General features: G+C 45.2%; 1 protein-coding gene across 3 annotated transcripts; it reads right to left on the bottom strand.

Moving 5' to 3' along the window:
* LOC133351913 (heterogeneous nuclear ribonucleoprotein R-like) lies at nt 1-12,576 on the bottom strand. Of its 3 annotated transcripts, XR_009756235.1 has the most exons (12): nt 12,473-12,576; nt 10,102-10,276; nt 8,758-8,876; nt 8,219-8,326; nt 7,723-7,836; nt 6,938-7,114; nt 6,336-6,471; nt 5,450-5,655; nt 4,547-4,696; nt 3,968-4,101; nt 1,872-3,852; nt 1-665 (listed from the first exon to the last, which is right to left on the bottom strand). XR_009756235.1 is itself a non-coding variant. In XM_061567514.1 (11 exons), exons 2-11 carry the CDS (start codon nt 10,271-10,273, stop codon nt 3,246-3,248), a joined length of 1,923 nt encoding a protein of 640 aa, XP_061423498.1. In that variant the 5' UTR covers nt 10,274-10,276; nt 12,473-12,576; the 3' UTR covers nt 1-3,245. The 3 variants fall into 3 exon arrangements, 2 of the variants coding, with proteins under 2 accessions (XP_061423498.1, XP_061423511.1); XM_061567514.1 differs by having other exon boundaries at nt 1-3,852; XM_061567527.1 differs by lacking the exon at nt 10,102-10,276 and having other exon boundaries at nt 1-3,852; nt 12,473-12,541.
* Between the last annotated feature and the right edge of the window lie 357 nt (nt 12,577-12,933).

The following is a 12,933-nucleotide window of genomic DNA, read 5'->3' as shown; positions in this document are numbered from 1 at the left end:
TTACATTTTAACCATACTTTATTCAACAGCGAGTTACAGATGAGAAGTGCTTATACTGTCAGAACTGTTCACTCAATAGTTTAGTTCCGATGTAGCTTATGCATGTGGCTCATCCCACTTTTTCAGTGACAATCTTGAACATCAATTGCTCGGACTAAAAATGAAGTTATATCCATGAAAATTGCACCTCAAAATGCTGGTTGGAATGCGTTTTTCACACGGCAAGTGCAGGGAACCTGGTACGAAAAAGCTGCTGGAACTGGCGTCAACAAATGCCCAACTATTAATGCTGTTTGTGCAGGAGGAACCAGAGTACGTACTCAGAAATGGGGGGGGAGGTGGCAACATATCCTTGAACAGATGAAAAATTCACTTTTTGTAATGCCACGCCCTGGCAAACCAGGCAAGGGAAAACTCAACATTTCCAGTTGGGAGTTCCAGGAATGCGATCCCTCAACCCAGAAGTGCTAGATTGCAGGCAAGCCCCACATTTGCAGCCAGTCAATAGTGGACCATCATCACATGGAGTCAGGACAAAATGCAACTCAATAGGGGAAAAATGAACCACTCTCAATGCACCATCATTTAATGGGCCACTGTGCAAAGCTTACCTTGGTACTTACCTCTTGCAGGCAGAATCTCAAAGAACCACATCCATCTTTCAGCTAAAAACAAAAAAATGAGAACACAATTAACAGTTACATGGCTTTAACTCCGTAACAAAAATTGGGCAATGATTAAAATGTCACTTGCAAATGGATGTTTCACAAATAATATTAAACATTCCATTCATTAAACTTGAGAAATTTTTCCATAAACGAGAGAAAAAAAGGGGGTATACATAACCACTTACCATAAAAGCACACACAGCACAAGCAGCACATTAAGGGCCACCACCAAATTGAGAGGATAGGCCTTTGCATCCTCAGCCGAGGAGAGCACGTTTACGATCGGCGACTTTCTTGATCAGGGCCTCACGCATGGGGTCGCAGGATTTTGCCGAAATTGGAAACATTTGGATGCTTGGGTCTCCAACACAGCAGTTAGATCTTCTTTTTTTAAACACTGCAATTTGGAAATTCTTCCCCTTTGTCTTCACTTTACCAAAAACCACCATGCGATGAGAAATTTGGCAAAACAGCATCGAAGTAAAATGTTCAAACTCCTTGCCTCTCCACGCATAACAATTTGTACCTTTTAGAATTTGTGTAATGTGCTGAATAGAAACACTAAAAATAATTGAATACATTGTGATTCAAGCCCTTTTTTAAACACACATGTTCATAAGCAGAAGCACACGTCAGTGAATTTGAAAAGTGCTGGATCACAGCTCATCACTTGAAAATGTTCACAAGGATTAAAGTTCTTTTAACACAATTTCTTCACCTCAGACCCACAACGGGGCTTGTTGGGTATTTTTAGATCAGGCACTCCAGGAAATATGCTCTAAACCCCAAAAGATCCAGACATTGCCACCATCTTGCAATATTTAATAAGTCTTAAAATGGACACGGCAATTGCACAATTGTTTGGTACTAAAAACGCAGTACAATATTTGCTTGCACTGCCTGTAAAACCTGCCTTTAATAAAAATTTTGCGTGTAGAAGTTGAATGTAAAAAAAACACAAACCAGACAAAATTTCCACAAGTTGACAAGCCCCTCCCCGAGATTTCTTAGGGAAATTTCATTCGCTTTACAGTGCTGGTCAAGAGGTTCTGTCACAGACCCGTCTTTCAGCCCCCAGGTCGATTGCAGAATTGTGCTGTGATCCACGTGCACAGTGTGCAGAGCAACAATGGAGGTTTGATGGTGCCAAGGCAGTGCTGACCTAAGCAAAATCCGTGGTCTGTCTCGCTCGCTCGCTCTTACCAACGGGCTCCCCGCCAGCAGTCTCCACGGCAACCACGCCGCCTAGCGACAGGTCGTCATGACAACAGGTCAGGACCGGCCTGGCACTCTGCCCTGCTAGCCAGGGGACAAAAAGCAACCATTAAACAGCAGTCCCTCCCCAAAGGTATGTACTCTTAAGCATGCTCACACCACGCATGCCTCGTCTTCTCTCCCTGTCTCTTGGCCAATACAAAAGTACAACACAAACAAAAACACAAGCTTCTTATGAGCTAATGCACGAGAGCAGTCTTCACAAAGCACCCATTTGAAGTTGTGGGGTGCACTTCAACGGTTTCACAATTTCACTGAAAGGCTTTTTTGTCAGTTGTGTTTTTGAAATGTTTCATGTTTTTCGCTTGTGAAATGCAAGGACATTTTTTGGCGTTTTCATTAAATAACTTTGGTCACCTTTCAATTTTGTTTAATCGACACGTAACTCAACATTGTGTGAACACTTCAATTTGGAATGCTAATGCATGTGGGCTTGGAGTATGTGGATCACCGGACGTGCATTTGTGTGTAAAATTTTTAATTCCGTCCAAATAAATTGTCGCCACATACTTGAAATCGTTTTGTTCAATTTTTTTTTTGAATTTATAAAAAATTTATTTAATGGATGCAGATAAACAAAGAGTACACAGTAACAACAAGCAACAAAGCAAAATAATCCTTGAGGACAGCCATAAGCCAATAAAGAAATTTCGCGTCTAAATTTGACTACCATATTACGTAGCATGTACTGCGCACTTTCTAATTCAAACAACCAGAATTTTAACCGCAAAATCTGTAACAGCAAAATTTAGAACATTGTTGGACACGAGTATGTTTACGGTATGCCCAAATACAGACAAATTGAAATGAAAAGCAAATGTGTTTAGTTTTGCGGAAGATGACAATGGTGGGCTGTCCCTTCAAAACATTCACTTTCTGTTCGTTTCAGCAATATCGGCCATAAAAATAAATTTTGGCCAGAGTCACAGTAGCCAAAATGGAATGCCTTCTTCATCTCTCAAATCTTGGCAGGTTCTCATCGGGCCAGACAGCGTCGAAAACTGATCTTTGTTTCGCCTGATAAGGCGACCACCATGGGTGTGTGCAGATGTCCGGTTGAAGTAAGCCAATGCAACTAAATGCAACAGAAAAATGGGCGGCTTTGTTTTAAATGCCAAGATATACCATAAATGAAGTGAAGATACATACCTAACAAATCACTGAGAGGGGTAAGGAATGGGGAGAGCTGGGAGGGTACGTCAGAGGGTGGGGGATTATGGAGGTATCTAACCCACAAACCTACAGGAGGGTAATGCGCAAGAGGAGGCAGGCACATTTGGGCTTGGCTCTGCCTCTGCCACTTCACTTCCACTGCTGCCCGTAGGAATCCTGATAGAACTCCTGGTCTGCAGAGCTGTAACCATAGTTACCGCCATAGTCGCCACCGCCACCCGCTTGCAGGGGCTTCTGTGCGATGGGACGAGATCCCCAGGCACCCCCTCCCCGGTTCCCCATCTGGCGGCGCTTGGAGTCCGGCTGGTTGTAGGCGTCTGCCTTGCGTTTGCCTCCGAGGTTACCGGTTCCCCGGCCTCCCCTGGCACCCCGCAGGCCTCGTCCGCCGCGGCCTCGGCCACGAGAGAGGGGGCCTCCTCCGCCACCCCTGGGGGTGCCGCGCTGGGAAGGGCCGCCGATGCCTCCCCGGCCGCCCCCTCGCGCCAACGCCCTGCCCCGGCCCAGGGCTCCGATGCCACGCATCATGACGCCGCCTCCCCTGGGTGGCCGGTAGCCATCGTCGTAGCCGTAGTAGGGGTCCTCGTAGCCGCCGCGGTAGCCGTGGTAGTCGTAGCCTGCGTAGTAGTCGTCATAGTAGTCATCGTAGCCGGGGTAATAGTCGGGTGGGTAGGCGTATGCAGAGCGGCCCCCAAGGCCTCGTCCTCCCCGTACGCTGCGGAAATAATGTTCCTCATATCTATGGAAGGGTCGAGGGGGGGAAAAGCAAAGTTAAGCGTGAACAAGTGGTCGTTTAGTAGACGCGGCGGTACTGCAGTACACGTGGGTGCGCGCACAGCGTGCGTTACACGTACCCTCCTTGCCGGGACATGAAGCGCTGTGCCTGTCGCTCGGCTTGCCGGTCCTTCTTTTTCTTGTCAGGCGGCTTTGCAAGCACAATCACAAGGGGCTCCCCTTCAAGCGGTTTCCCGTTCATCTCGTCCATGGCCTAACAGGATGCAAATCGTAAAATGGAGTTTGGCATTAGAACGCGTGCACAAATGGTGCTGAATGAACAGTTGTGTTCAAGTTATTATATGTACAAGGTATTCACAATATGGGAAATTGACCTATGCAATGTGTCATTTAAAAAAAAGTTTGGCTCGATTATAAAAGCACCTGAATAACAATTCGTAATAAGAAACGTATGATAAAAGTTATTTCCATGTTATCATGCATCTTTTGGTATGTATGTCTAATAATGAACAAATAGTCCATCGAGCACTGGCCTACATCAGAATCTTGCTATCATACCAGATGTTTACACTTATCTTGCAATGCAAACCATTGCAAGGTCACCATTTGAATTCTACAATTAAAGCTGCCTATATGGGAATTACAAAAATGTAAACATACAAAGGAAAGGGTAACAAAATTAACATTGCTGGCTTTACCTTGACGGCATCGTCCCTATCTTCAAAATGCACAAAGGCGTAGTCTTTGAGCTTCTTGACGCGCTCCAGCTTGCCAAACACAGAGAACGTGTCTTGCAGAATCTCTTCCGTCACAGCCGATGCCAGATTGCGCACGAACAGCACTTTGACCTGTACAGTTCATGACATGGTTGGTACAGCAGGACACGGCTTTTCTTCCCAATATGAAAGCATTCCCTATCAAGACTTGAATTTCAAGCCAATAAAGCATTTCATGCACAAACAGAAAAGTTAACCTCCATACACACGTTTTCTAGATTTGAAGTTTTCGTGACTGCAAGGGTTCATACTCTTTGGTTTTTTTGGTAAAGTCACGTAGGTAAAAAATAAAATAAATCATGACGTTTCGGAGGCAACCCAAGCTTCCGAAACGTCATGATTTATAATTTTATTTTTTACCTACGTGACTTTACCGAAAAAACCAAAGACTATCCATACAGACGCATTAACATCGGCTCGGAAGGTTAAGCACAGCAACAATGCAACTTGCAGGAATCTTCAAGTGGCATCAACTACTATTTTTAACTGTTCCCTGGTCTCTTTACAGAATCAAGGGGTACCAAGGGAATCACTATCTAACCAAGTAGGGGGAGGCTACTGCAGAAAATGTAATCCACTCGTGACAGCATCTGATCGACCGTTACTGTAAAATTTGGAGATAGGCGGACGTTTGAGGGGCTTTGCCAGGAAGGACCCTAGGCTTTGGCACTGGATGGTGAACGCAACAATATGTGCTGTCTCAGTGCAAGCTCCTACACTTGACTTAAAGTTTCTCCATCGATTGGAAAAAAAACAGGCAGCTCACTCTCTTTATTGGCAAGTGAGGAAAGCAGGGGTGGGGATAACGAGCACACACACACACACCTTGGACATGATCTCTGGGTCGGGCTCTTCGATGGGGTCAGCCCACTCCACCGACACGGGGATGCCGAACACCTTGATCTTGCCGCTCATGAGGCGGCGCCGCGCCTGAGCTGCCGTCTTGTGGTCCTCAAATTCCAAGAAGCAGAAGCCGCGGTTGCGGCGCTTGTCCTCCACTTGCTGGTATAAGATGACGTCCGTGAGGCCCTCTGCAGCATGTCACAGGCAGGCGTGCGCACACAAAAATGCATGAGCGACCGCAAGTCAGAGGTCGCAAACGGGTTTGATTCCTTACCCGTACCCGGCCGCACCAGGGTCGCAAATGGGTCAGCGTACCCGGCCGGGTACGGGTAGCCGTTCCCTACCCGTACCCTACCCGAAATGAGTGACAAACGGCTACTCACCAGTGACTCACGGCCTACCCGTACCTGGCCGCACCAGGGTCGCAAACGGGTAGCCGGGTATCGGGTAGCCGGGTATCGGGTACCCGGTTGCGACCTCTGCCGCAAGTGCATAGCAACCATGGCAAGCCATGTTAAAATAAGCAAAATAAACATGGATTCGATGTATTAATAAACATATCGGCTAAGTGGATGTGATTAGCCACGGCAAGCACAATTAATCAAGTGAAGAGGTGATCATCTAGTCAGCGACGTGACGTGGCACATGAGCCGATAACGATGATTGCATAGATGTAGATCTTGAAAAAACATAATGGCCCTCATGCATTCAAAAAACACTTAACGCCATCACTTCCTTGCAAAATCGTATTATCACTTGAATTTCACACAAAATTGTAAGTATTAAACCAAAACATTAAACTCGACAGAACACTCTAACCAAGGTAATGGACAAAAAGCACAAGAACAGCCACAGCAAAGGGAAGCACCTGTTATGTCTTGAAACTCCTCCATAATTTGTTCCTTGGTCTTGCTCTTGGGGATAGAGCCCACAAAGAGGCGGTTGTTGGCTACGGACAGGCAAACGCCCACGTGCTTTCCTGGCCGGATCTCGTAGTTGTCGCACTGCAAGGAAACAAACCCACAACATTAAACACCACACGCGAGACCAAGGAAGTGCTGCTTTGCTATTCGAACTCATGAGTGGCACGGACAGAACCTGGAGCCGATACAGCACACGTTATCTTAGCTTTGGCTCTCGATTCTATCAGCATATGCTCCGTGCCAGGTTTTACGATGCTGTTGCGCATGCGGCAGCTGGCATGGCTAATGCACGAGGGTTTGGTGCTGACCTAAAGAGTACTGCACAATAAAGCTGGCAATTCGAGTAAAATTGTTTTAGATATGTTTACCCCCCCCTCCCCCTGTACTTCCGATTAGCACAGTTGACTAAGAATGAAGTTTAATGTACATAAATTCCCAGCAATGGCGAATGAAAAAATTGACAATTTAATGTGGGTCCCCTAACTGCTTCACCAACCTGCAACACAGGTTCATACTCATAAATGTAAGCCAACACAGATAGGCTCACCAGTTTGACAGCCTCAAGAGCAGCATCCTTGCTGCAGTAGGTGAGGAACGCGTAGCCTCGATTAAGTCCGGTGAGTGGGTCCATCATGAGTCGCAGGTCCCAGATGGGGCCCGCCTTCTCAAACAGCGGCACCAATGTGTCCTCGAACAAGTCACGTGGGATCTTGCCAACAAACACCTGCAGAAGGCAGCAGCCAACAAATCAGTGATTGATAATTGTTTTTTTACCCTTCTATCTGGCAACAAAACTGACACATTTTTTCAGTGATTTTTTGGGAAAAAAACCATGTAGGTTTTGGCATTTCACATATATTTATAGAAACACAAAAGGGAAAAAACTTGACTATTTAGTATTTTATTCTAAATATGTTGAACATTTGCCTTGCATATGTTTCAAACCAATAAGCTACAAACAAGCGGAATCACATTTAAAAGTAAACATGCTCGTGATATTCAATTAAAAGTGACTCAATTGCACGAACCATCGGCAAAACTACGTCCGCTCGTCGGTTTCTGAACTGTATTGCCGAGAGGGTTGGATTATAAAAACACGTTTAAACATTGAGTGGAAGGAATTAAAAGTAATAACCTCATTTACTTGATACAGCTGTCGTGGCTGTGACGGTTCCACCTGAAGACGGAGGCTTGTGTTGCCTCCGAAACGTCGAGATTTTTTATTTTATTTTACTTTTATTAATTTTAATGTTTTACCTACATGACTTTACCGAAAAAACCTAAGAATATAAAATAACGTTCATGCAGCCAAAGGTAGGGAGGGATCAGTACCTCGGTGCCCGTGCCTGGTTGTTGTCCACTGTAAACTGCATCTGGGGGTGGCCCTCCATACTTCCTCTGCCCTGTTGTCACATCTAGTGTGTAGCCAGTCCTCTCCAGCAGTTCCTGTTCAAGCACATGGCAGCAGGAAGGGTTCAAAAGAATGTAATCAGTACTTGACAATTACAAAACTAAGCAGTGCTTACTTAAACATGATAAATTAGACATTATTAATAATTTGACAGATGGTTCCTGTATTAAAATTGGCTTTGTCGAAGAGTGCCAATAAAAACATCAGCGACGAGCTGGTGTGCACATGCATTTGGCTAAAAGCAAGCACAAAACATGTAATGTGCAACAGCAGGGCATGACATGCCAGTCAGTAAACTTTGACCTCAAAGCCAGACCAAGAAAAGAAATAGGACAGGATTTTGAATGCCGTAACAGGCAGTTTTCACCAAACAGGTGATGGTCATAACATATTTTAATGATTAAAGAATGTATTCACCTTTATTTTGGCCTCGTCAGGCCCCTTGTTGGTTTCTGGGGCCTTCCCCCCTTGCTTCTCCCTCTGCCGGTAGGTCTTCATTACGCCGCAAAGGAATGCACTCTTGTTCTGTAATGTGCAACACGCTCGTTTAGGGATATAAATCACACACTCGAAAGCACCAGTCAAATAAGCAATTTTTTAAGCATACATACTGCAGCCGTATTATATGCAGGGAACATTCCCATTGGCAAAGCTTACAAAATCAAAGTGGCTGTCTGGAAGCGAGTTTTTTACACCCAATTGAATTACCCATATCTCACGCAGGAGTGGAACAACAATCATGATTTGCCAAGTGCACTAAAGACCTGAGTCAATAGACTTAGGGATAACAGTCTAAATATGCACTTTTCTACAATTAACAAACCTATTCAAGAGTTCATTTAGAACACCATTTTGAGAGGCCTTGGCTGCAGTACGCCTATGTTGGTGCAAGTGGGGCATGTATGTAGACCTTCTTTCGCACAGTACGTAGCCAAGGGTGCTGATCGAATCGTCACCTGCACGTGCGAAAGGTCGCTCTCCTTGAACTGCTGCAGCACAGCGAACGCCCCCTCCTCGCTAAACTCTCGCAGTGCTTCCAAAGCTCGCCCGTCCAAGTCCCCGTGGGTCACGAGCCCTGTCAGGCCCAGAAAAGCACAAAAACATGTGCATCAGAGAAGTGGCCACTAGGCAGAGAAATTCATCCCTTCATAAAAGTAGAGATTTCAAGTAGTTTTTCAAGTGTCCACCTTCTTGACAGTCTTTAATTACCAATTTTGCTCTGCTTAAAATTACATCAGCATTAATTTCCCCCAATGTGAATGCCTTTCTCGAATTGTATGAAACAACAATTTAGGGTTTACTGTTCGCCAACGTTATAATCTACTTAAGTGAGGATAAATGATAAGGAATCCAAAAATTCTACAAGCATTTTTAAACTCAGAATTTAAAACAATCAGCATGATGAACAGTAATCACTAGCACTGGGCCCCGCTTAAGAGAGAGGAAAAAAGGTCTACTAAAAAATATTTTTTAAAAAGATATAGATTAGCTGCTACATTCTGTATGTTGGAATGTACAATTTATAGAAATGTAACGTCTCACACGTGCACTATTTGAACTGTAATGGACGTGTTACCCTACGCCATGTCGGGACCACACTGTGAACGACGCAGTTGCAACTCAGTAGCGCACTCTGGAGAAATATTTTAATGAAATAGACAAACACATAGCCAGACCACGGACAGCATAGTAGACTATCACGTTCTTAAAAATAGTTACTGGCTGGCCATGCAGGCATCCATTTTCCATGAAAGGCATTGCACCTGGGGCTTTAACAATGTTTGGCAAAATGAGTTACACAAACATTTACTGCATGTCTGTTTGACAGGACTTGCAAAAATGCTGATCAGAATTAAAATACTTGCCCTCCCTTCAAAAGCCAGTGCAAGCTGTGCAGGCTGAATAGCCATTACGATGAAGTTTTAAAATGTCACTTTCTGTTGTAGTCATCTTCAATGTGACATTTGGAAAACTATTCCAACCCATAACAAAACTACACTGACCCATAAGATCCCTGCATTTGTAATAAGCTGGACTAATAGAAGAAGCACATTACATTAAGTACTTCATGGTTAACTTAATTTCAGTTGCCATTTGCTTTAACTTGAAAAAGCTTAGCAGCATAAACTATGCTCCTCATTAAAAATCACCATCAGAAGGCATATTGAAAGCACAAATAGCATTGCATTAAGAAGTTGTTCTTCAGCACATTTAAAGTCTAATGGTCCTGGGCATTAACACTCTCTCATGATGGGGGGGGAAAGGGGTGAGAAGGGGTTGAAGTTTCTCTGGCTCCACACCTGACAGGTAAATCTCGTTGAGTTTCTCTGCCACTTTCCACCCAATGCCCGAGTCCAGCAGAGCCTGGAAGTGCTCCGAGTGGTTGGCGGCCGCTGTTGTAGTGTCCATTGGCTCTTCGTCCATTGCCTCTTCTATCTTCAGGCTACCGTTACCCACCGGCTCAAAGGACATCCTCTGCGGAGTCACGGGAAGCAGCATCACACACCTGAGGCCTTGCAAGGTGCTTGTACCTAAATCACCATGTGCCCGCATCAAGTGGCACCATTCACTAGGGCTTTACATTACTTTACTTAATGTACTTGGGTAACTCAATAAATTTGAATTATGTATGCCGTCCATGGTCTGGCTATGTTGTTGTTCACTCAATTAAAATAAAACACAAGACAATTACATGAATAACAAATGCGTGGATTAAATGGAATGGGTGAATAATGCCAACACATACGCAAAATGGCAACACATACGCACAGATTGGCCCGGTAAATTACAGAATATTAAACATGGATGGTAACATTTTAGGGGTAAAAAGAATCACAATGACAAACAATGGTACTAATAGCATTTCAATCATCAGCAAAAATGTAAACAATAAGCATCAGAAATGTGCATTGATTTCAAGTAAGTTTGCGATTAACCATTGTATTCTGGGAAACTGAGCACACACATTGCCTCTGCAATTAGGAAACAGGTACAACTGAAAGTCCTTGCATGGCAGCTCAGAGGTCAGTGTGCTCTATTGGTGGTATATTGAGGGTGAAATTAAAACCCGAGATACCTACCCAGCACGCAGAGGACACTTGTCAAATAATCTGCCGAGCAAATGTGATGATTTATATACTGCCACTGTTCACCTCACGCTCTAAACTGCAGTGTCCTATTAATATGGGATGCGCATTTGATTCAGGAATAGTAATCATGAATCATAAAGAGTTCAACTTCTTTTCTGTCGACGTTTGTGTCGCGCACTGGCCAAAAAATGGATGTAGAGCAATATCTTAGCATGTTGGTTACGATTTCTCACAAACAGCACCTATCCAGGGAGGCAAACCACACATTTCCGACGCCCCTTCACACCCGTGTGGTCAACTTAACAGTTTCGGTCGTGGAGAAAGACATCTCAATGGGCCAAACTGCTGCTAAACTATGAGCAGCACATGGAAAAATGTCTACATTATCCTCACTCAATCCCAGTGGGATACAGTTTATATTTCCAGGAGAGTAAAAAAAGGAGGCACATCCCTGCAAACCCATTGATTTGCTGAGACCAGACACTTTTCTGCCATTAAAAATTAACCGAGGACGGGGATTAAAACATTTTCATCATGTCCAAACTGACAAAAATAAATGCGAGGGTAATTTGCACCTCAAATGTAATACATGTGGACTTGTTGGGGTCAGATGGTGCATGATGTTATTACATAGGTCTGAGCCTATTGAAATGTATGAAACGCAAAGCCACGATTTTGTTCTGGTAAATATGGATGCATTAAAAATAAATCGTTAATTTGTTTTTTTAATTAATTAGAGGTTGCATTTTGTGCACGAAATCTCGCCCCATCCTTTGTACCCCCACACATACCAATCGCGGTAAGCCTTGCAAATGGCGTTTTGTTATAAAAAGTCCATGTTTAAAAATTCCATGCAACGTTCGTTATTAGTACTGCCATACAAATCACGTCGAAGCGAAGATGTCGCCCCAAATGGCTGCTCGTTTCTTTCTCCCGTCCCAAAAAAATAAAATATCTACTCCCTTTTTCAAATTGGTGATTCTACTGCGCAAAAACAACCACTTCGTGGGGGGGGGCGAAAGGCGGAGCAAAAATCATCCACAAGATGCCAAGTTATCTCTGCTGTGGCCTTGTGTGGTTTGTTTTCCCCTCCCTAAAATATTTGGTTAATAAAAGGTGGAATAAACGCACGTTGCACGCCAAATCCCCTCTACCTCCATGCCACGTCCATGGCAAAGCCTCCTCCTCCTCAACACGGTGGCCGCATTTCTCTTTTAATCTACCGCCCCCCCCAACCCTCCGTTGTATCCAGTGTCACGCGTTTCGTCGTCGTGTTAAAATAGACCCGTGGACGTGGATTTAAATCGTTCCGAGCCTCGCGTTTCATTCACTCGATCAAGGCTTTGGTGAAGCAGACAAACAAAACCACCACGGCCACCATCACCATCATCACCACGTCGGCTGCCATTCAATTAAAACACAAGAGGCGATGCGCTCCCGCTAGACGCACGGGCGTTTGACGTGAGGCGGGGGGTAACAACGACACGCTTCAACGCCGAGCAACATCGGCGGCAACCACAGACGACAACAAAAAGTGTTACGCGAAATGCCGCGGCGACTTTAAGGGCCGTCAGCAACTCACCTTCGCCTCGACGCGATGCCGCCGCCGCCTTCACACAAAATGGCGACGAGCGAGAGAGGGGCGGGGCTGGGAGGGGGGGGCGCGCGCGCGGGGGGGGGGCGGGGGTGTAAATTGGCTTTGTGCCACGGGGTTTCCAAGGCTCTCCGCGCAGGGCCGGTGGCGGTGACGTCAACGCGTAGGCGTGCGCGGTGACGTCATGTCGCCAGCCCCGCCCCGCGGTTCGTTGCGCGTGGGTTGGCGCGGGTGGCTGCGTCGTGACGTCACCGACGCGTGTCGGCGCGCCGTCGATTCCAAAGTCGGTTCAAGGCACCGCCGAAAGGAATCGATGTTAAGTATTTTTCAACGGTTCGCAGACACTCCGCGATTAACGTTGATTCTTAAGCCTTTCGCTTACCGCATCGAGTCGTGTGTCCAGAAAACGATTACTTTTTAAAATCATACCAGCTCTGATTTTATGGCTA

The sequence above is a fragment of the Lethenteron reissneri genome, chromosome 5 (assembly GCF_015708825.2).
Source record: "Lethenteron reissneri isolate LAM-NWPU_2019-01 chromosome 5, ASM1570882v1, whole genome shotgun sequence".
Classification (NCBI taxonomy): Eukaryota; Metazoa; Chordata; class Hyperoartia; order Petromyzontiformes; family Petromyzontidae; genus Lethenteron; species Lethenteron reissneri.
The sequence above is the reverse complement of the archived record's forward strand: the minus strand, read 5'-3'. Positions and strand labels throughout refer to the sequence as shown.

Coding starts and splice junctions, on each gene's coding strand:
- LOC133351913 (XM_061567514.1), bottom strand. CDS start 10,273: ATGTCCTTTGAGCCGGTGGGTAACGGTAGCCTGAAGATAGAAGAGGCA. Junction 7,837..8,218: donor CTGACGAGGCCAAAATAAAG/GTGAATACATTC, acceptor GTGCTTGAACAG/GAACTGCTGGAGAGGACTGG. Junction 5,656..6,335: donor GGAGTTTCAAGACATAACAG/GTGCTTCCCTTT, acceptor GACATGCTGCAG/AGGGCCTCACGGACGTCATC.